At 48.4% G+C, this 22,518-nt stretch overlaps 2 protein-coding genes across 3 annotated transcripts; one reads left to right on the forward strand and one right to left on the reverse strand.

The window, feature by feature from the left end:
- The first annotated feature begins 2,204 nt into the window (after window positions 1-2,204).
- On the forward strand, window positions 2,205-12,094 carry EMD (emerin). Of its 2 annotated transcripts, XM_082205902.1 has the most exons (10): window positions 2,244-2,313; window positions 3,669-3,716; window positions 4,379-4,468; window positions 5,783-5,875; window positions 5,968-6,048; window positions 6,334-6,417; window positions 7,026-7,106; window positions 9,009-9,112; window positions 9,240-9,292; window positions 11,439-12,094. In XM_082205902.1, exons 3-10 carry the CDS (start codon window positions 4,387-4,389, stop codon window positions 11,692-11,694), a joined length of 834 nt encoding a protein of 277 aa, XP_082062028.1. In that variant the 5' UTR covers window positions 2,244-2,313; window positions 3,669-3,716; window positions 4,379-4,386; the 3' UTR covers window positions 11,695-12,094. The 2 variants fall into 2 exon arrangements, with proteins under 2 accessions (XP_082062027.1, XP_082062028.1); XM_082205901.1 differs by lacking the exon at window positions 3,669-3,716 and having other exon boundaries at window positions 2,205-2,313.
- LOC309522554 (uncharacterized protein) lies at window positions 11,934-21,365 on the reverse strand (the record flags this gene model as incomplete). Its single annotated transcript, XM_082205927.1, has 4 exons — window positions 11,934-12,753; window positions 12,902-13,040; window positions 20,337-20,469; window positions 21,254-21,365. 4 exons carry the CDS (start codon window positions 21,363-21,365, stop codon window positions 12,472-12,474), a joined length of 666 nt encoding a protein of 221 aa, XP_082062053.1. The 3' UTR covers window positions 11,934-12,471.
- Window positions 21,366-22,518: the final 1,153 nt, after the last annotated feature.

The following is a 22,518-nucleotide window of genomic DNA, read 5'->3' on the forward strand; positions in this document are numbered from 1 at the left end:
CGATTAGAAGGTCGGCGGTTCGAATCCCCGCGACGGGGTGAGCTCCCGTCTTTCGGTCCCAGCTCCTGCCCACCTAGCAGTTCGAAAGCACGTCAAAGTGCAAGTAGATAAATAGGTACCGCTCCAGCGGGAAGGTAAAGACATGGAAAGATGTAAGAAAAAATATTGAGTTATGGGAAGAACGAAACTCTCTCTAATAGGCAGAGTTTTGGTTATAGAAATGAATATTTTGCCTAAAATGCTATTTTTATTTCAAACGGCTCCAATAGTAGGCATAACAAGATGCTTCAAAGAATGGCAAAAATATATTTCTAGGTTTGTCTGGCAGGGAAGAAACCGAGAATTAAATATAAAATTTTCATAGATATAAAATAAAGAGGTGGGTTTTCCTTGCTAGATGTCCGGCTGCCTGATGAGGGGCTTGTCTCCCCTTGATGAATTTGTAATTTTTGCAGTTTTTATTTGTATTGTTTTATTGTTTTCTGGGTTGTTTTTGTTCTTTGTTTTTATTGTTTTAAGGTTTTATTGTTTTAGGCTGCGAAATAATAACATTAATTGCCATCAATGGAGGCTACTATGAGGCTTGGGATTGCTACCGTGGAGGGGCGAGGGAGGTATGGCAGTGGGGGCAGATGTTATAGGCGAAGGGGATCGAGATATGGATATGCTCGTACCCCTTCCAATCTGCGCCTCATCCCGAGGGTAGGGTGAGCAAGGATTACTCACCTCCGTCACTGATGCTGTGCAATGCCAGGTCTATAGGCAACAAAACCGCCACCCTGCAAGATTTCTTTATCTCGCAGGGGGTCGACCTGGCTTCTGTGACAGAGACCTTACGAGAGATGGTGCCCCCAGGTTTCTCCATCCTCCACCAGTCGCGGACTGTGGGCCGGGGGGGAGGGGTGGCATTATTAATCCGGGAAGATTGTCCTTTCAGGGCTCTACACAATTAGTGCCAGCACCGTCCGTTAAGAGTTTGGGTGTAATCTTTGACACCTCCCTTTCCATGGAGGCGCAGATTGCAGCTATAACAAAGGCGGCATTTTTCCATCTCCGCCAAGCTAAGCAGTTGGCTCCTTATCTCTCTCGCCCTGACCTAGCCACTGTGATCCACGCAACGGTCACCTCCAGACTGGATTATTGTAACTCGCTCTATGTGGGGCTGCCCTTGAGACTGACCCAGAAACTCCAGCGGGTGCAGAATGCCGCAGCGAGACTCCTTATGGGGTCTTCGCTGCGAGATCACATTCACCCGGTGCTATACCAGCTGCACCAGTGGCGTAGCATGGGTTGTCAGCACCCGGGGCAAGGCAAGTAATTTGCGCCCCCTAGAGTGAGTGAGCCAGGTAGGGGCAGAGAGCTGCGAGTGCGAGCGCCCCCCCCCCAGATGTTGCGCCCGGTGCGGCCGCCCCCCCCCGCACCCCCACGCTACGCCACTGAGCTGCACTGGCTCCTGGTGGAGTACAGGATCAGGTTTAAGGTGCTGGTTTTAACCTTTAAAGCCCTATACGGCCTAGGACCCTCGTACCTACGGGACCGCCTCTCCTGGTATGTCCCACAGAGGAACCTACGGTCTGCAAATAATAACATCTTGAAGGTCCCAGGCCACAGAGAAGTTAGGCTGGCCTCAACTAGCTCCAATCTGGTGGAACGCTCTGTCACAAGAGACCAGGGCCCTGCGGGACTTGACATCTTTCCACAGGGCCTGCAAGACAGAGCTGTTCCACCAAGCCTTTGGCCAGGGCAAGCCTGACTCCCTCCCTCAGCAATCTTCGCAGAGCTCTGGCCCAATGGTTGCCAGTGGCTTGATTTGAATTAATTTTATAATGAATGGTTTTAGAGTGTTGTTTATGCTGTACTTTTGTACTGTTTTATTGTTGTTAGCCGCCCTGAGCTCGGCTTGGGCTGGGGAGGTCGGGATATAAATAAAAATTATTATTATTATTATTAATTATTATTATTATTATTCTCCCCCAAACTGCGCTGCAGCAAATCAGGCCAGAGTCCCGCTTGGCCAAGGCGAGGAGAGACTCCGCAGCCTCCCCGCCAAGCTCTCCGGGGCCTCCGGCTTCGTGCGCCCCGCTGCAGACAAGCGGGTCCAGCTCCCGAGGGCCGGGAGGCGGCGGGCGGGCGGGCGTCTCCTCTCCGTTGTCGGGCCCACAGCTGCCTGCGCGAGCTGGCAAGCGGCCCGAGGGAAGGGCCCGCCCCGGAGCCGGGCGGGGTCCGAGGAGCAGGGCGGCGAGATCCCGCCTGAGTCACTCGGCGATGGTGCCCGGCCCCGCGCGCCCCTAGCAGCAGCAGCAGCAGCAGCAGGTAGGGCGCGGCGCCCGCTTCGCCTTCCTCGCGTCTTTCCCTCGGGCGGCTTCCCCCTCGCCGCTCCCCGCCCGCCCAGCGCCCTTGGGCCGGCCGTGGCCGGATTCGGCGGCTGCCCGGGCGGGCGGGCGAGGCCTTTCTCCCGAGGAGGCTCGCTGCCAGTAGCCAGGCGGGCGAAGCACGGAGAGCGAGGGGCGCCGAGACCGAGCTGGGGCTCCGGGGCCCGTCGGAGGGAGCGCGAGAGGGGCTGGGGCGGAAGGCTGGGCAGCGCCGAGGCCGAGCGGGGCCGCTTGCTCGCTCGCCGCCCTGCCGGGATGGAGCACGTGTGGCGCGGCCGGTGCCGCGCTCCCTCCCCGCTCCGAGGGCTCTTCGCCCGCCCGCTCCCGAGCCGCGTCGCCCGAGGCCGTGCCGCCGTCTTCTTGGCCGCCTCGGCCCCGCGGCCTTGACTTTGGGGAACTTGGCCGCGGTCGCTTGACGCTCCGCCCTCGGCCTCGGCGTTCCGGCCAAGGGATGCTCCGGGCGCTGCTCGGGACGGGAGCCCCGACGGGCCTCTTTCCTGGGCGCGATACCCGAGTTCCGCGGCCCTTTGGCGGCGCCTCGCCCTCGCCTCCCCCGGCTTTGCCAGGCTGCCCTTCCGGAGAAAGACCGCGCACCTGCCCGCCTCCGTCTCCGCCGTCTCTTCCTGCTGAACTGCCTCCCCCATTCCGGGGCGAACATGTGCAGTTGGAGGAGTTCAGGGCTTGGCCTGCATGGAGCTCATTCTGCTCCAAATTTATGTAGTCTGGATTGATACGGCAAATATTCTCTTGTGTTACCTTCCCCACCTTCAACTGCTCCCATTTTTTAAAAGAGGAGACCATTCATATTGTACCTTATTCAGTACCAAAAGTTTAAAATCACTTAAAACGTTTACATGTTTTAAAAAGAAACTTGTAATATTTGTAAAATTTCCACTATTATGCATAAAATGTGTATCAAACACCCAGGCGGCCAGCTGGAACTAGGCTTCTGGGGCCCAGGCCTCCTTTCCTGCCTGGAGAGATGGACAAGGGGCCAGGGGACACATCCACCTATCCAGTACCAGGCAAACCGGAGAATTGAATCCGGCATCCACTTCCACATACTTTGAATTTTTGCAGAAACATTTAGGAAAAAGTATTTTTATATGTTTCTATAGCATTTAAAATTAGCAGGGCTTAAAAATGTGTGTGGGTGTTTGTATATGTACACGTGTTTGTGAAATCTTAATCTGGATATTTTCCCAGATCAGTTTTTTTAAAGAAAAATAATAATTGAAAATCACATATTTAGTATTAAATCCATCTGGATGTGCCTGAAATGTATTCTATCTGCAGCCAATTCTACAAGAGCAGGAGGAGGTCAGTCCCCTTTCTCACCACCTGGTGAGTAGTTGGGAAATTACATGCCCTTTCTATAGACTTTGGCAACTGTTCATTTGCAAGGTCAATAAACTGCTTTTGCTTCAAATCACATTGCCCTGCCCTGCCCAACCCATTAGCAATCAATCGCTTGTAAGTGTTAAGAGCTCTTGCTGAGGCAGTGCTGCCTTTGGGGCCTGTCTCATCTCTCTTGGGACAGTGGAGAAAAAAAGCACTTAATTTTCCATAGTTTCTCGTGTCACATTCCCCTCACAATCCCTTTTATTGGATACTGGATGCACAGAGCAATCCTAGGAATGTTTACTAGTAAGTCCCATTGAGTTCCATGGAAGTTAATTCTCTGTGAACTGTGTTTAGGATTGCAGACTATTTTTGTTTCCCTGCCTTAGTTCATTCTTATGTAGTTGGTTTTGTGAGTGCCTGACTTCGTTTTGCCCACTTCACTGAAATCATCCCCACTTATGAAACGGTTCTTTGTGCGGAACCTGTCACAATCTCATTTGTTACCAGCTTGCATTTTGTTTCAGGGTGAATTGTTTTAATTGCTGGTGTAGTCTTTTAAAAATATATTTATATCTATTTATTTCCTCTTAAAATCATGGCATGAGGAGTGCTGTGTGTAACTCTCCCTTCATGCTCCCCCAACCCCATTCTGTATTTTCTAGGTAGCACCATGGAGGCGTATGAAGGTTTGACAGATAAAGAGCTTATTGCCCGTTTGAAGAAATACAGCATCCCACACGGGCCTCTTGTTGGTATGGACTCTAGCACTCACCTGTCTCTCTCAGAGGAATGAAATAGATTTGCAATTGGAGCTTAGAAAGGGAAAACTCAGTAAGCCAGGCCTACAGCTTACATATAAAGTATAAACAGGGGAATCTGTTAGAGTGGACAGATGTAAAAGAGAATTGGGCGGAGCAGACAATAGTAAAGAATGGTAAAGAAGGTGGATTCTGCATGTGCTGTTGTGGGAAATGAGAGACAGATGCCAGGGCTTGTCCACCTGGGAAAGTGACCCATCTAGGAGAAGGAAATCTCTGATCCTAAACCTCCACTGCCTTGTGGGACATCTTCAGGAGAAGAAAAGGCTAAAGAATAAATCCTAAACCAATCTGGAGTAGAGTCCCGAAGACAGTTGGATGGCACCTTGTATGGCCTCCTTCTGGCAACTCCTGCAGCCAAGCTGGGGCCAAACATATTGTTCCGCTTTCCTTTGGGACTGGGCAGGTTTGCACCCCAGGTTTGCTGCTAACACACCAATTGTCTTCTCCCCACCCCCCTTTTAGGCGCACCCCATTGTCTCTCGAGATAGATGCCAACAAGGGGAGGGGTTTTCAGCTTTACGTACTGAAATTCCCTCTTGTATGCTGAATTTGTAAAGATGTAGTAGCCCAGTCTTGTCTTGGATCAGGCCACCCAGGGCTTTTTTTCCAGCTGGAACTTGCCGGAACTCAGTTGCGGCACCTCTCATGTGGGCGCCATTGCCATTACAAGAGAACAAGGTTCCAACACCTTTTTTCCTAGAAAAAAGCCACCCAAAAGCCTGCCTTCTACATAGCAGAAGGGAACAGTGGGTAAGGGAAGGTGGATCCTTCCTGCCACACACCATCCTGTCCAGCTCTTAATTCTGAGTATGGCTAGGTTGGAGAGAGAGGTGTCTGGAAGAATGGAGCGTACGATGGGGAGAATTCACCATGTCCTCCTTTTAAAAATCAATAATCACCAGCCCCTGCTTTCAAGGGGACTAAGAAAAGCAGCCACAAAGAACAAATGTGGGAGCCTTTGTCTTGCCTGTTTGTCCCTTAACATTAGAAGATAGAATGGAGGGAGAAGAAAGCTGCCAAAGTGGATAATTCTTTTGAAAAAACCTTGTTGGTTAACTGAGGTATTTGCATGCCATCAATATTGCCGTGATCCTCAAGCAGCAGAGGATGTGTGGAAAAGGCTGCAAGGTCAGGTGGGCTTTTGAAGTGGGCAGCTGTTTGAAAGAGGCAGGAGTGAGAGTCTTGTGGGAGCAGTAAACTTTTGTCATCTAGGAGTTAACCTCCAGCTTGGATTCTGTCCTTCAGGATCAACCCGGAAACTTTATGAAAAGAAAGTCTATGAATACGAGACTGAGCGCAGAAAGCGTCCTTCACCTGGAAAAGGATCACTGTCCACAGGTGAGAATAATTGGGGGGGGGGACAGGGAAAGGTGCCCCTGTCAGACACTTGTCCTAACGCCCCTCCTTCCCCTGTGTTTTTACAAACGTAGAGCCATCCACCAGCGAAAGCTACATCCGAGAGACCTTTGTGAGTCCTCAGAGCAGGCCAAACCTCAACTATGGGCGAGAAGGTGAGACGTTTTAGAAATAACTCCTGAATTCCCAGTAAAACAGAAAGCCGGTTTGTAGGGAGGAATTTAGGGACCATTAGAGCATCAATCTAGGAGATGTGGGGAGCAAAAAGAGTAGCTTTCTCAGGGTGGAATATCATCATCACGAAGGGGATCATCTCTTCAGGGGAGATCAGGGCAGGGCAGCATAGCCTGGGTGTGTTGTCAGTCTTCTAGTACTTTTGGGGAACAAAGGACAACTGCTGCCACCAAACCAAACTCTCCAATTCATTTTGCCCCTCCCAGCTCTTGGCTCTACAAGGACTTACGTAACAGAAAACTATGGCTCTCCAGGATCCAAGGAATACTATTCTGAGTATATAAATGAAGGTAGGGGGCTCCACTGGTCTCCATATTCAAGTCTTGCTTTCTGAAAATACAGTAATTAAAATTGATAAGCCAAACGGTTTATATTGTCTCAGCTTGGCTTCAGTATCTCATACATAGACTAAGATCAGTCATTTATTTCATTTCATAAAATTTATATACTACTTGATTATAAAAAGCCCCTCAAAGCGGTTTACAAAGCGAAATCCTATGAAAATTAACTTTAAGCTAGTCTAGGATCTCTTGTCCCAATGATTTGTTGATGGGACAAAGTGCAACTAAGTATCGGGGAATTTAGGTGAGCAGTTTTGATTTTGCAGTGTTCCAACAGTCTGGGTTAGCTGTGACAAGGAAGGCACGCCCTGTAAAAATCAACATTCGCCACCTCAAACAGATTAATCTACAATCCGTATACAGTAATGTGAGTGCAGAAATACAGTGTGCTGAAGCCTATCCTGCTGCCTGCTGTTGCTGCCTGTCTCCCACTCTCCCCATTAACATTTCCCCACAGCCACAAAGCCTAGAAATCTCATTTTTAACAAAGCCATGAAATCTAATAGGAGAGGAAAACCCTTTTGCTAAATATCTTCCCCCACCCTGTCCTTCCCTAGATTCCAGTCCCACCAGGTCCTACCTGAGTGAAAATTACCGTTTGCCTCGCCATGAAGGACGCTCCACATATGCGACTGAAGGTAGGAAAGACGGGGGGCTAGAGAAACCAGCCATGTAGAATCAGAGCTGAAGCATAGGGGTGGGGAACCCTCTTTGCCCTGTCAGGCCAGATCCTTATCTGCCCCCACCTCCCACACACCAACCATGACAGGTGGGTGGGACAACCCAGCTGTCAGTCACTTAACAGCATTTTGCCATTGGATGACTAAACAGATGGGCAGCTGGCAGAGGAGTGGGATAATCCAAGTCCCTTGCACAGCACTTCCCAAACATCCAGTAATTGTTGGGTGCTTGGGAAGTGCTGTGCAGGGGCTTTGCTAGTGCTATGGGGCTCACTTTCTGCAGGAGTTGGCTACCCCAGTAGTTTCCAACTTTTTCAGACCCAGGATCCACTTTTACCCATTGCATTTGGGGACCCAGTTCTGATTTTTTTTTACCATGTATTTATATGGTGGTAATTCTGCTGTTATTGTGACCCAACTACCAGCTGAAGACCAGAAGGCTACATCATCTAGTGGGCTTGAATTCAGTCCATCAGCTGATACTATACTTAGCACTACACTCCATCTCAGGAAGGGGGAGCCTTTTTCAGGCTGCAGGCCACATTCCCTAACCGCCTGCTAGTGGTGGTTAAGGCCAATGCAACAGTGGGTGCAACCAGCAGCTGACACACAGGCTCTCCCACTCCCCAGCAATTAGGCTTGGTGTTTTTTTTTATTTAGCTTTTTAATCGCTGGCAGGGAGCAGGGTGACCCTTTTGAAGACTGCTGCTTCCCTTTCCAGCTGCAGTTCCCATGAAGATTGCAGAAATCTCTTTGAAGATTCCCCACCTTCATTGCAGCAATTAATCTTTAATCTCCACTTGAAGATCTTTTCCCAAGCCTAGTTGCTGCATGGAGTTTGACCAAATGGGAGGTTGCAGCACATAGGGAGGGTTAATCCTTCCTAGCTGTGATACACCTGTTAAGGAATTGAGCTTTACTGTCCTCAACTGTCTGCGTATCATATGGGAATGTATACGTTTGCTTCTAAGGCCCTAAACATCAAGAAAAGGGGACCTGTCACTGCTGATGTGATGAACTGCACGTTGCTCATCTGAGGGTTGGAGATTCCTGAAACATGGAAGGGTCTGTGATTGAAATGGGGAGCTTCTAAAAACAGATGGAACCAGGAGGGTCTTCAAACCAGGGAGGTCACACATGATATACAAAAGTTTGCTGAGCCTGGTAGGAAGCAGCAAAGGCCTCTGGGATCTCAGAATGATAAGAAGAAACGGGATTGCTGGGGATACAGGGAATGCAAGGGAAAAGGCTGCAACCCATAAATAGGGATTCTCCTGAGAACCTGGTGAGTTTTAGGGTCTGAATAGGTTAGGGATAGAGGGTTGCATTAATCCACTTTGGATTTAGGTTTGCTCCAAAGGGAATATTTTTAGTTTCTCTAATTTGGGGGAGTTGCATTTCTTTCATTGTGATATTTGCACATTCTAAATTCAATATGTCTCCATTTTAGTAAATTTATCTCTGGTTTCATAAACCTGTGTGGTCTCAGCTTAATGTAAACACCTTGATGCCTATAGCAATAACTTCCGCTTCCTAAGGATGCAACAGAGAGACCCCAGGGAAATTATGGAGACTGTTTGATAAGGGGCAGCCTGGCAAATAATCTCTTATCTGGTGGCAACAAGAACCTCAAATGGGAGAAGGGTGGGTGCAAGCAGAGGGGGTGCATTCTCTGTTGTGGCCGGGTCTCCCTTCCCCAGGTAGCACACCACTCACGAGAGCTGGGATGTGGCTATCACAACCCCCCTGGAAAAATGCTGTTGCACTATTGGCTGGGGAGATCTCCTGGCCCGCCCTTCCCCATCCCTACTCTTGCCTATTCCATCTAATGGCTTTGTTTTTTGTCTTTGTTTCCCCCAGACTGGGATGCCAATTCTTCTAAGACGTCCACATCTTCCTACCAGAGTTACGTGTCATCATTGACCAGTGGAGCACGTCCAGAGGCACCAAGTGCCCGCCAACCAGTAGGTTGTTCCTCACCTTTGTGGCAAGAAGGAGGAAGCTACCCACGCTGGGCTTACATCCAATTCACCCAGGGAAGGGTCCCTTCATAGCTGCCCTGTGCTGATGGGCATCTGTCTATCTTTTCAGATTGCAGAGCCGTATCCCTACAATTCTAGCCAGAAGGATGTCCCATCTGTGAGGTAAGCAGGGAGAATGCAGAGGCCCTGCAGGAAACAATCTTCCAGGCAGAGCTGGTGGTGGAGCGAGATGCTTGGCCCCTGGCTGAGGCAGATGCGGCCCATGCTGGATGGATGCTCAGTCTCAGTATTCCCCCCCCCCCTTCCTGGGTCTGGCACCACCTTCTAGCCAGGAGATGGCTTTCCTACAGGTTTAGGGCTCAAGCTTATTCTCAGGCTACTAAGGAGTTCTGGAACCTAAATTGGCTCTAGACATAAAACGAGGGGTGGTCACAGGACTGGCTAAATGTGGTGCTACCAAGTGCCTAGAGGTGAGGCTGCTGCCTCAGGCAGTGGATGCCAAGCCCTGTAATTGTCATCATCAGCATGAGAGCTGGGAGGGATCTTGGAGGCCATTCAGCCTAATTCCGGGCTCAGTGCAAGATCTGCAATGCCAGAAGCAACTATAGCCATCGCTGGCAGGTGGCCATCTAGCCCCTGGCCACCCCAGTGAAGGAAAGGCCACTGGCTCTCGATGTAGCCCATTCCATGGTTAAACAACACTTTCCATTAGGAAGTTTCTCTTAATGGTTAGACCAAAATCTGCTTGCTTTCCATTTCCACCCATTGGTTCTAATCCTGTCTTCTGGAGCGACTAAGAACTAGTTAAAGGTAAAGGTAAAGGTACCCCTGCCCGAACGGGCCAGTCTTGACAGACTCTGGGGTTTGTGCGCCCATCTCACATCTATTGGCCGGGGGCCAGCGCTGTCCGAAGACACTTCCGGGTCACGTGGCCAGCGTGACAACGCTGCTCTGGCGAGCCAGAGCTGCACACGGAACGCCATTTACCTTCCCGCTGGTAAGCGGTACCTATTTATCTACTTGCCCCCGGGGGTGCTTTCGAACTGCTAGGTGGGCAGGCGCTGGGACCGAGCAGCGGGAGCGCACCCCGCCGCGGGGATTCGAACCGCCGACCTTTCGATCGGCAAGCCCTAGGCGCTGAGGCTTTAGCCCACAGCGCCACCCGCGTCCCTAAGAACTAGTTATATAATGATAATAAAAGTTTAGCATCTGTGTGGTGCTTTCCGGAGTTTCAAAACACTTTGCACATATTTATCTTCTGTATCCCTTACAACTGCTCAGAATGATTGTGGCCATATCACAGGCGATGGGTGGGGAGAGGGGGAAAGGGCTTGCTTTGGGCAGACATGATATTAGAATGAGGGATGTCTAGATTCATTGCTCAGGTGATAGAGCCACTGTGCGACACCAGTTCTCGGCAGGAAGGACCTTTGCAGAACAATTCACCAGGGTGTTCTCTTGTATGAGCTCCACTGAAACAAACTGGAGCTGGGAAACAGCATTACTGTGCTCTGAAGCGCTTCTTAATTTCACTGAGACTTAATCCATGGATAGTGCCTCATATTAATTAGTGATAAGGAAGTTTTGCTTTTGGCAGTTGCCCAAATCTGTCCTTGCACGATGGTTTTCTGAAACACTGTTGTCTGTTTTGTCAATGCCACAGCAGGGCACTACCTAGGAAGAGCAGCACTTGCTAATGCTTTCCAGTTCAACCTAGCCCTAGGGCGGCCTCCTGCATTCGCTATAGGCGGCTTCCCCACTGGCTGGGTACAAGGAAGGGGAGATGTGTAGAAGGAGCAGAAAGGAGTCATACCCAGACTTGTGGCTAGAATTGCCAGCCACTTACAAATGTGAAAAGAGAGGGGTCATTGGCAGACATGGGGCCATTGCCCTTTGGAAAGTTGACGTATGCGGTGGGTACCATGACAATCTGTATTAGGGAGACTTTAATTTATGCAGTCTTGCATTAATTAGGTCCTGCCAACCTAGCAGTTCGAAAGCACCCCTAAGTGCAAGTAGATAAATAGGGACCGCTTTATAGCAGGAAGGTAAACAGCGTTTCCATGTGCGGCGCTGGTGCTGGCTCGCCAGATGCAGCTTTGTCACGTGACCTGGAAGTGTCTTCGGACAGTGCCGGCTCCCGGCCTCTTGAGCGAGATGAGCGCGCAACCCTAGAGTCGGTCACGACTGGCCCATATGGGCAGGGGTACCTTTACCTTTAATTTATGCAGGGTGGGTGGGGCTCATGCTAAGCCCTAGTGGAAGGTGGCAGGAATGATCTCTCTCTACTCTGGAATTGCCTTTTCAGGGACAGCAGTTCCTACCAAAGCATCTTCTACCGGAAATCACCTGGCTTGTCCACTCTGGGGGTGGAGCCACGCCGTGCCATCCATCCCGAGCGCCAGACCCAAGCAGCAGAAGGGGCCACAGGGACAAAACGTTACCTGCCCTTGTGGCCCCAGCTCTTCCTCTTTGTGTTGCTGGCTGGCTTCTTGGCCTTCATCTACTTTTTCCTTCAGGGCGGTGCTGACGACAACCCTTTTGTGAAGTTTCTTCAGCAGTGAGGCCTCAGCTATGGGGGCACATTGTACACCTAGGCCGTCTCCTCAAAAAGAGCCTGGGATATCTCTCTCAGGCTGTCACTAAGTGCCTTTTTGTTTGTAACCCCCAAGTGGAGGGTAGAATAGAGGGGCTGAAAGATGGAGGTATCCTATCAACCTCCCCAAATCATGGCAGCTCCCCACCTCTCTTGTCAAACTTCAGCTAGCTTAATCTGGAGTATTTTTAATCTGCTATTTTTGTAACTTGTGCTTTATTAATTGGGCATGGGTGGCTATTTCACATGAGCGGGAAAGAGAAATGAGGGGATATATGTAGCTTATCAATAGCTTTTTCTTTAAACATGTGTGCAAACATGAAATATCCAATAAACCCCACGAAGGGTTTTGTTTTTGTATTTTTAAAGATTGTGTCTTTCATTTTTATCTCTATGTGGACAATTACTAATTCACCTTTTCCATTGTCACTGCTGCTGCTTATTCCCCCCTTCCCTCAGATGAAGTAGCAGGTCACTCTCTAAAACTGCAGGTAACAAGCAGCGAGACTTTCTGTTTAAGAGGGCTTTTATTATCTGACTGACAAGTGGTGTGGAGAAGTGGGATCCAGATCAGAGCAACCCCTTGCCCCCTTCCCTTTCAGGTTATTCCAGCTCTTGGGTGCAGTATAGGCCCCAACCATTTAGGACAAAGGCTGCTGTGGTGTTGCCTCTCCAGCTCTAGAGCAGAAGGGAGCCATAATGTGTCTGGTCATATTAGTGACAAGTGTGGTGGGAGGCAGGAAGCTCATGTATTGGCAAGGGGAGCTGAGGAGAGACTCGAGCCCTTTAGGGAACCCTGAAGCTGTGGGGCTGGAGGCTTGGGGACCACAGATGAGCGTGTGGCTGAGATCCTGAAGGGCTGCCGATTAGTGAGATGAGGGCGCAGGAAGGGGCTGGATATTGGGGGAGGGGCTGCACGCAGAGGAGGGGGATCTCGTGGATAGTGTGTCCTTCGTAGGTTTTCCCGGACCTGGATGAACTCTGGTTGATTCCCAACCGTATCACCTGTTTCTTCCTGTTGCTGGTTCTGTAGACAAAAAAAAACCCTGTTTCTCTGAGGTGCTTCTGAGTGAACCATAGAGAAGACACACCCCATGGCAGTGCTGGCAAGTGGCCTTTCAGGAGATGCAGGGAGCCACATCAAGACAGCCACAGTCACGTTCTCTGGGTGTTACCTGTTCCCGCCTTTGCTGCCAGCGCAGCAGCTCTTGCTCCAGGGACGGCGGCTCCACGCCACTTTCCACCCCGTCCCGGCGCCGGTTCCGGTGCTCCAGCACCTGCAGCAGCTCTGGCTTAGAACGAAGGCTCAGGCCTCTGAGAGGAGGGAAGTCAAAACAAGACAGCCGTAAATTGCCCCTTCCCACCCTCAGCAGCTCATTCCCTAATGTCTGTGGCAACCACCTGCCAACCTACTTTGCCTTCACTGAGCCAAGTAACAAATTCACGGCTTAAGCCAGTGCTGCTGAATTAAGAGGGTGTAAGATGACTTCAGCCGTCTAAGGATCCCTGTAAAGCTAACAGGGTTGTGTGTTAATGTTCCTAATCTACTCTCCACAACATTGGCCTGGAGTTGTTGCATTACTCTGGGCAACTCAGTAAGTTACAAGGTACAGGTGTAACCCACACAGTTCTGGTGGGAAGCCAAAGCAGGAACAGTTTGGCATAGTAAAACTACAGTATTTTATTTACAAACTGACTGTTCTCCCATTTTTAATGGCGTCAACACCTTCAGAAGCAGCCCGGCTCCCTTTGCCAAAAGGCAGAGAGTAAAAGGGATTTTAGATTTTCAGCAGCTTAGGCATCGATATATATAAAATACATTGGGCTTTTGTCTCAATGAAACTACAATTTCCAGGTTTCTTTGAAGAAAGTACAAAGGATAGTGTGATTTTTGTGTTTAAACCCTTGCCTGGTAGCCACAGGCAACAAGGCATCTCATTACAGGTGAGCGAGTAGATTTGAGTTTGCCCTTCAGTACACACACAGAGAGATTTTGGGGGAATGTGGTGCTTTGGAATTCTTAGAAACAAACACTATCATGTGAGCACTACTGCAACCTAAATATACTAAATATCCAATTTGGACTCTCTTCTCAAGTCTTTCTGACCATGGGATCTCACCCAGTAGTTCCTTAAACTTACTAAAAGCACCCTTTTTAAAGTCCAGAGGGCATGTCCAACTATGCTATGGACTTTAAGAAGGCTGGTTTCAAAAATGGGAGTTTCTTAAAGGTGAAATAATGAAGACACAATGGCAGATAAGTCTAACAAGAAAAGTGAGAGGCACCTAAAGAAACCCGTGTGACTGCTTAAGGAGCTTAGAGGTGAGCTGAGGTTTAAGAAGGGCATGTACAGAAATGGAAGAAAGGGGAAATCACAGATGCGGTTGCAGGGAGGACAGGCAGGCCAAACCTCAGAATGAGATCTGGCTTGCAAGAAGTTAAAGATGTCAAAAAGGTTTCTTCAGCTATGCTCAAAGCAAGTAGAAAAGCAAGCAAGTAACAGGTCCTCTGCATGGAGAAGTGCTATTGGGAGCAGAGGCATAGCATGGGGGGGACCAGGGGGCTGTGGCTCCAGGCACACAATTTTGAGGGGGCACAATCAGGTGCCCCCATGACAGGCATGGAGCCCTGGCAGCTGAGGCTTGGCAGCGAGCAGATTGGTCTAGTGGGCAGAGGAAACATGGTTGATAAAGATAGATTACCAAGATGGCTTCGTTAGTGGAAGCATTGAGTTCAGCTCCACATCAGTTGTGCGGTTCTTATTAGTTTTTATCAGCTTTTATCAGCCTCATTATTTTATCTACAACATTTGGCAGTTTTTCCTTAACTAATATATTCACAAAGCTTGAGTTAAAAGCTCAAGTTAAAAGTCTTAGAGAAAGTCCTGGAAAGTCTCAGAGAAAGCCTTAATCAGCTCCAGCTCGACTCAATCTACTAACTACTTATCAGCAGGAGTGGAGATTAATTGCTCTATTTTGGGAGGACGCCGAGCTTTCTGATTTACAGCAGAAATTAGTAGCAACTGCATCTCCAGGAAAATGACTAGGAAAAAGAAGCGACTGGTCTCATCTCCACAAGTGAGCCCACAGCAGAAGTGCAAGCAGGTAAACTGGATGATTTCGTAAGAGCACAGAATTCAGAACCTACCACATCCAATAGAGCACATTCCCAGGTAGGTGGGGACACTTTAATGGGTGGAGATCACCCGGGGAGAATGCTGAGACGAGCGCCCATGAACTACTATCAGAGGGGGCACCGCTCTGTGTGGAACTACTCGCGGACCATTGTCTGCTGACTGCCAGAACAGTGGAGGAAATCAACAGCAAATTAGAAAAGGCAACGTCTCTCTTGACTGGGTTGGTGCTTCTGGCAACCAGAAATAGCTCCCTCAATTCTAAAGACTCCCATAGACACAAGATGATTCGCTGACATTCTTTGTAATGGGTAGAGCATTTTAAGGCAGTTTTCTTCAATGACTGTATTCCACCTGATAGTCAAGACCATACCACTTTTACTTTCGCAAATGAGTGGTCCCCTGTCTCCATCACTGAAGTTATAACTTTAATTGACCAGATGAAAGCAGGAAAGGCTGCTGGCCCTGATGCTATTCCATCTGAATGGATCAAAGCCAAGCCAGAGCGGTGGGCTCCGATGCTAGAGGAACTTCACTATGATAGATAGATCTGGTATCATACCTAACTCATGGCAGCAATCTATAATTGTCCCAATCTTTAAAAAGGGTGACAAAAAGCTGCCATCCAATTATCGGTCAATAAGTCTACTGTCAAACATCAGGAAATTGTATGCTAAACATCTGTTAAATAAACTAACTACTTGGCTTGATGAGAGGTCCAGAGCAGGCAGGGTTCAGGTCAGGGAAATCTACTTTACACAACTGTTTGGTGTTATCTCATTTAGCCGCTAAATACACACAGCTTCAAAAAGAATGTCTTTATGTGGCCTTCCTTGATATCAAGGCTATTTTTGACACTGTCGACGGGACTGTTATGGTCCAAATTGGAGACAATTTATGCAAAGAACACCTGTCGCATAAGAACAACACCAGGGAATGTAATGACAGGTCCTGTCATTATAAATGGAGGAGTAAAGCAGGGCTGTGTACTCGCTCCCTCTTTTTTAAAAAATATTTTTCTTAACAACCTCGCTTCTTTACTAAAACAGGTGGATGCCCACAGCCCAAAACTTAATGCATCAAGCATTCCCATCCTTCTATACACTGATGATATGATTTTGCTTTCACGGAAAAGAATTGGCCTAAAACGTTTATTAAATTCCTGTATTGACTATCTGTCCAGAATGAAATTGTGCATGAACTTTGATAAAAGCAAAATAATGGCTTTTGGGAATTCATGCAAAAGCTATAGCTGGGTATTTGGTGGAAAACTCATCCAGCAGGTATTCAAATTCAACTACCTGGGAATCACATTCCTTCATAGGCTTCTATGGTCCTTGCACGGTGCAATGGCGGTGAGCCAGTAAGATGTCTATGCAGGCACAATGCGTTTCTTTATAACAAGAGGTAATTCGCATATCCCCTCTGCCCTCAAGGTCTCCAATGCCAAAGTTATAGCTCACTTGCTCTATGGAATTCCAGTCTGGCTGCCAGGGTTTACCCAGCTGGTAGAACGAGTGCAGGCAGCTTTCCTTTTTAAGATTTTTGCTGTCCCACGTTGTGTACCCTATGCAGCCTTGTGTCTAGAGGGAGGTCAACACAAGGTAGAGATGGTAGCCTGGGAGTTTTCTTACATGCTGGTTAAACATCTGCCTCACAACAGATAAAGATCCTCTCCTTAGTGAAGTTTTGCTAGATCCCTTTCTTTCCCTGGGGCTACAACTGTTTAACATAAAGGTACAGCAACTTGGGCTGTCAGTGGAATCTTTACGATCGATGTCCCCACCATCTGCCAAGGCTATAATAAAAACTAGGTTGTGGGACAATGAATGCCAGGAACTAACAGCAGCAGCAGCAGCAGAGAAAATATGTTCCTCTCTTAACTTTCAGCTTTCTTGGGCATATGAAATTAACCACAATTATCTTGAATTTTTGCTTAATCCTCAAGAAAGAAGGGCATTTTCGCTGGCCAGGTTTAATACAAATCCTTCAGACCTCCTATGGGAAGGTTCTCGGGAATGGTGGAAGGAGAAAGAATTTGCCCATGTGAAGACCATCAGGTGGAAACTCTTACACCTATGGTTCTTAAATGTAAACTATATGTTGATCTCTGCCAGCAGTTCCTAGATCTACTCTGCATCCCCAAATGGAAACCAGAGTTAGAGGTCATACATTTTCTATTATTGGGGAATAATCAGGAGCTCACCAAGTTAGTGGCTAAATATCTTTATCTGTTTTTTTGTCATTGAACACATTGCAGACGTCTGATCTCCCTGGAGACCTAGAGATGTAATGTTAGCCTGCTTTGCCTCTTTCATTTGACTAATGTTTTGTGTCACTGGGAAGGTGGGAATTCTGTATTGATTTGCTATGGATGTTTGTATGTGATGCCAATAAAAGGTTTGATGATGATGATAGTAGATAAATCACTTTGATAAATTATAGGGGAAATCAAGGGGAATAAAAATTATGGGGACAGAATAATGAGATTTTGGCTGATTAACATTCTATCATTTTTTAAATGTGTTTGTTGGAGAACTGGTTATTTGTTTTTGTTTTATCATCTATTTTGTGTTCTCATTTTGTATTTTTATATTATGAACCACCCTCAGATCTTGCGATGAAGGGTGGTATACAAATTTAATCAGTACTCTTTTTTTAGAAAAGAAATTATGAAAACAACACAATAATACATTGCATATATTATGAGAAAGTGCATGCAAAAATGTGTACATTAGGCAAAATTGAATATAAAAGTTGTTTATTAGGATAAATTCTCACTAAAATGTTGAAGGAATTTTCATGAGGATTTATTTTGTTTTATTTTACTTGAAAATTTCTGAAGACATGTGGATGACTGAATGTAAGGTCAGAAGAATGTGAGACCAGAAATGGACAGATTCCTCCATCTCCCTCACTGCCTGCCCCCAACTGCTTTGAGGAGCAATTTCTCCATTATCAGAGTTGGCTTGAGGGAGTGGTGGGCTTTGCTCCCCTCGTCCACATGCTCTTTCTGTGGGCAGAGCAGAGCCCCCACCCCTGCAAAGCTGCCCTGTCCTGGCCCCAGAAGTAGGCCAGTGAGCAGGGCCAGGAAAAGCAGCTCCCGGGTGACGCTCCGCTTGGCTGGAGGCCAGTAGAGGAAGGAAAGGCGACACCTGCCAGCCTCTTGGGCTGGGGATGTGAATCAGGTTACAAAGAGAATCCTGAGCAGAAGGATGGCGATCACTCAGGTAGGTGGGTGGAAGAGAATAGTGCCACAGTTTTCTCCGGCTTGGCAGTGGGCATGAATTGTGCAGCAAGAGTGGGGCAGCACATTCAGAGCTGGCATTATCATCAGGGACAGGGTGGTGCGGGGGCTCAAATGCCAGACCAAGACACAGGAGGCCACAATCCGCACCAGGGCATGGAGTTCACTGGGTGACCTTGCGCCCGTCCTTATCTCTCGCCCTAACCTGCCTCACGGGATCGTTATGAGGATAAAACGGGGAGGGAAAGCCATGTATGCTACCTTGAGCTTCTTGGAGGAAAAGTGGAATATTAAAGTAATAAACAAAAATTATTATCAAGTGGAGCTCTCTCTCTGTGTAGACACAATATTTTATCTGTGTCCGTTCCCACTTAGTTCTCTCACATAAACACATTCATGAGAGAATGTGACAGGAATTATGTAGATGCATGTATATAATTATTTACTCACATTTACACTATTCACACATAGGGTAACAATTAAGAAATATTTCCACAATGCTGTTGATTCCTGCCTCTGCTAAACTTCTTCCCATCCTACCAGAATTACTTACACACACAAAGAAAAAGGCAAAAATGTAAAAGCAAACAGAAGAACCAGAACCTAGTAATGGACGTGCATGTGAGCATCAGTAAGATAGCAGGGAAAATAAACATTAGACTCTCCCTAACTCTTTGGTTACTGAGTCAGGCTGCAATTCTATACCCACTTATCAGAGAGAAAAGCCCCTTTGAACTCAATGGGGCTTAACTTCTGGGTAGATTGGTATAGGATTTTGCTTTTAAACTAGTATTATTATTAAAAAATAATAATCCAGATACCCTAAAATATTATGCGGGGGAATCAGCCCCTTTTAATAATCAAAAGCACAGCCCACATTCCATGCAGCCATCCATTAATTGCTAGAAGGAGTAAAAGAGTTTTCCCTGGCATTAGAATCCTAAAAGTGGAGTTGGGAGGGACCTTAAGGCGCATCTAGTCCAGCCCCATGGAATGCAGGAATCTTTTCCCCAGTGTGGGGCTCGAACCCACAACCCTGAGATTCCAAGTCTCATGCTCTACCAACATGCTTGAGTGGAACCTGTTCTGCTGTGTTACTGAGTAGCTCAAGAGGACCCTCAAAAAGTGGGTAAATATTTGGAAAAACAGAGGACTGTGGTCCATCATCTAAGGCCCTCTAGCACTTATGGTTTGAGTCTGTTCCCACCCTCCGCCCCCCAATTCTGTCACAAACAAAACAGCCTGCTTCTAGGGTGTTACACCTCCAACGTAATTTAAATAAAGTCCACTTAGATATTGTTTATTGCTACAATAAACCACCCACATCTTCTCCTTTAACTTTACATGGTGAGAGAGAAGCTGTCACCTAAGTAACAAATATGCAAATATGCTTGGTATGGACTAACACAGCACCAACTTCGTTAGGGCCATTACCCCATGAGCTGCAAGCCCAAAATTGGGTACACTCTCCTCATTTCTAGAAAAATATAATTTTTTATGTTTCTCTCTCAAAATGGGAAACATGAATACAGTATGCACAAACTGTTACAGCAGTTTCACATAAGGCAAGGAGGTGAAGCATCATTGTTTGAGTTAATACCTCAACACATTTCTCTCACGGATAGATAAACTAGGGTGATAGCTGTGAAGCTTCAGAATACTTTTTCTCACAAGTTTACAGATACATAGGAAATATTATTCATAACAGAGGCCAGCACTTCAACCCAGAATAAACTAGGACAGTTTTATTGTATGTGTTTGCAGAATGCTGTCCAAATTTACTTTTATTTATTTTTAAAGTCATGAAATGGCATAGAGAAAGGGGAGAGGGGGAGGCACTGGTGTTGCCCATCGCTAACAAAGCCACAGGCGTTCCTGACACCTCCACAAAGTGGGTCTAGATGGCAAAAACCATTGCAGTAGGCAGACCAGCAGTGGAGGCAGGGAAGGGGAGGAGAGAGCCACTTTCTGAGCAAGAAGATGCTGCGTTTGGAGTGCTGGGAAATGGATTTCCTTGATAAAGGATCTCTGGCTTCCTCTCAACAAGCTATACATTTAACGTTGCAAGAAAGAAACACAGTCACCTGGAAAGGCCTTAAGAGGGATTGGAACAAAGCTGAAAGAACCCAGAGGTGTGGGTTGTTCTGCCCAGCGACCAGCACAGACCCACTGGAAAGACACGCAAGAAACCCGAAAGAGCGAGAGCAGGCCGGGAGCTTCGAGCCATACTTGCGATGGGTGAACAATAGCTCTCGATGCAGCTGCTGCTGGTTCCGAGGGCCTTTGGCAGGGCTTGTGGCCCGCGAAGAGGCGGCAGGCTGGCCCTCAGCACCCTTGGCTGGGCTTTCTGAACGTGCAGCAGCTGGAAGGAGCAGAGAAGAAGAAGAAGAAGAGGAGGAGGATTAATGCCTCGCGGCTGCAACTCCTGCTGGACCATAGCTGTCAACCTTCCCTTTTTTGCGGGAAATTCCCTGATTCCAGCGCCGTTTCCCGCTGCTTCCCGGATTGTTGGATATCCCATAGACTGTCCCCGGGACAGGGGAGGCTGCTGATCCCTTATTTTCCAATCCGAAAGTCGACAGCTATGTTCTGGAAAGGGGCCTTCTTCCCCCGCCTGCTCAGGTCCCGGGGTCCCCTGCTGGGGGCCTGGGGGGTCCAGGTGAAATCCTAAGGGGGGAGAGGAAAGGGGGCTCGGTGCACAGGAGCTGGAGAAGGATTAGGGCAACTTTGCCCCATCCTCAAATTCCTTTCCCAATCTTCAGCCACGCTGGTTTTAGATTAGGGCTTGTCAGTTCAATTCAATATTTTTAGGTGATTAATCCTCTGTCCTTTCCCCGCCCGCTCTCTCAACTGTGGTGTCTTTTTGAACAGTTAGAAAGGACGGGCGTGCTGCTTCTTTCATTTCCTATTTCAGCAGCACACCAGAAACATAAAAAAGAACATAATCAAGCGTGTCTTTCGCATTCACCAACTAACAGGCTTCTTCCTCCCAGGAGAGTTGAAGAGAGCGTGAAATAAAAGGAAGAGGCCCGTCCTACTTTCACTTCTGCTAAGGAGTTTTCCCATTTCCCCCCCCGCGACCTTCCGCGAGCTCGGGATGCGCGGCTTCCGCGCGGAGCTGCTCTCTCTCGCCCGCCGCCCCTCACCTGCTGCCTCCAGGCGCCGGATCCAGTTGCCCGCCGTGTCCCGCTGCCAGCTCACGCCGCCGACCCCTCGCCGCTCCCCGGCCCGGAGGCCGCCTGGCCCAGCCGCCGCCATCCGCCCGCCCGCGGCCAGTGCGCCGCTCGCTCCCCGCCCGGCCGCCGGCTGCCCGCTTTGCGCGCGCCCGCGCAGGGAAACTGGATCTCGCGCTCCGGCCCTCGCCCCCCTCGGCGGATCCAGGCTCGCCCCATTCAGGGTCGGGGCATCGGGCGCCCCCCGGGGAGAGAGCCGGGCAGCCGGCCAGGAAACCCCCCCCCCGCCGCCCCTTTCTCCAGCCCGGCAGGCAGAGACCTGGGCCCGGGCGAGCAGCAAAGGAGACTGGGGAAACCAATGGAAACCAAGAACTAAGAAAAGGAGTTTCAGTAAGCAAAAGTGCAAGGTTCTAGAATTAGTCAGGAATAAGCAGCTGAACCAATATCATATGAGGGACACCTGGCTTGCCTGAAGTACATGGGAAAAGGATCTAGGGGTCTTGGTGGACCACAAACTGATATGAGTCCACAGTGTGATGCAGCAGCAAAAAAAGCTAATGCTATTCTAGGCTGCATCAACAGAAGTATAGTGTCCAAATCAAGGGAAGTCATAGTCCCACTATGATTCTGTTCTGTCTTGCTCAGAACATACCTGGAATCCTGTGTCCAATTCTGGGCAACACAATTTAAGGAGGAGTATATAGATAAGCTGGAATGTGTGCAGAGGAGGGCAACCAAGATGATCAAGAATCTGGAAACCAAGCCTTATGAGAAATGGTTGAAGGAGCTGGGTATGTTTAGCTTGGAAAAGAGGAGATATGATAGCCAATTTCCAATACAGTGGTACCTCAGGTTAAGAACTTAATTTGTTCTGGAGGTCTGTTCTTAACCTGAAACTGTTCTTAACCTGAGGTACCACTTTAGCTAATGGGGCCTCCCGCTGCTGCCATGCTGCCACCGCACAATTTCTGTTCTCATCCTGAAGCAAAGTTCTTAACTCGAGGTACTATTTCTGGGCTAGCAGAGTCTGTAACCGGAGGTACCACTGTATCTCAAGGGCTGTCACATGGAAGATGGAGCAAGCTTGATTTCTCTTGCTCTGGAGAAAGGACTTGAGCCAGTGGATTCAAGTTACAAGAAAGGAGATTCCGACTAAACATCAGGAAGAACTTTGGGGCAGTAAGAGCTGTTCAACAGTGGAATGGACTCCCTTGGGAACTGCTGGACTCTTCTTTTAA

The sequence above is a fragment of the Podarcis vaucheri genome (assembly GCF_965113315.1).
Source record: "Podarcis vaucheri genome assembly, chromosome: 17".
In the NCBI taxonomy this organism is placed as follows: Eukaryota; Metazoa; Chordata; class Lepidosauria; order Squamata; family Lacertidae; genus Podarcis; species Podarcis vaucheri.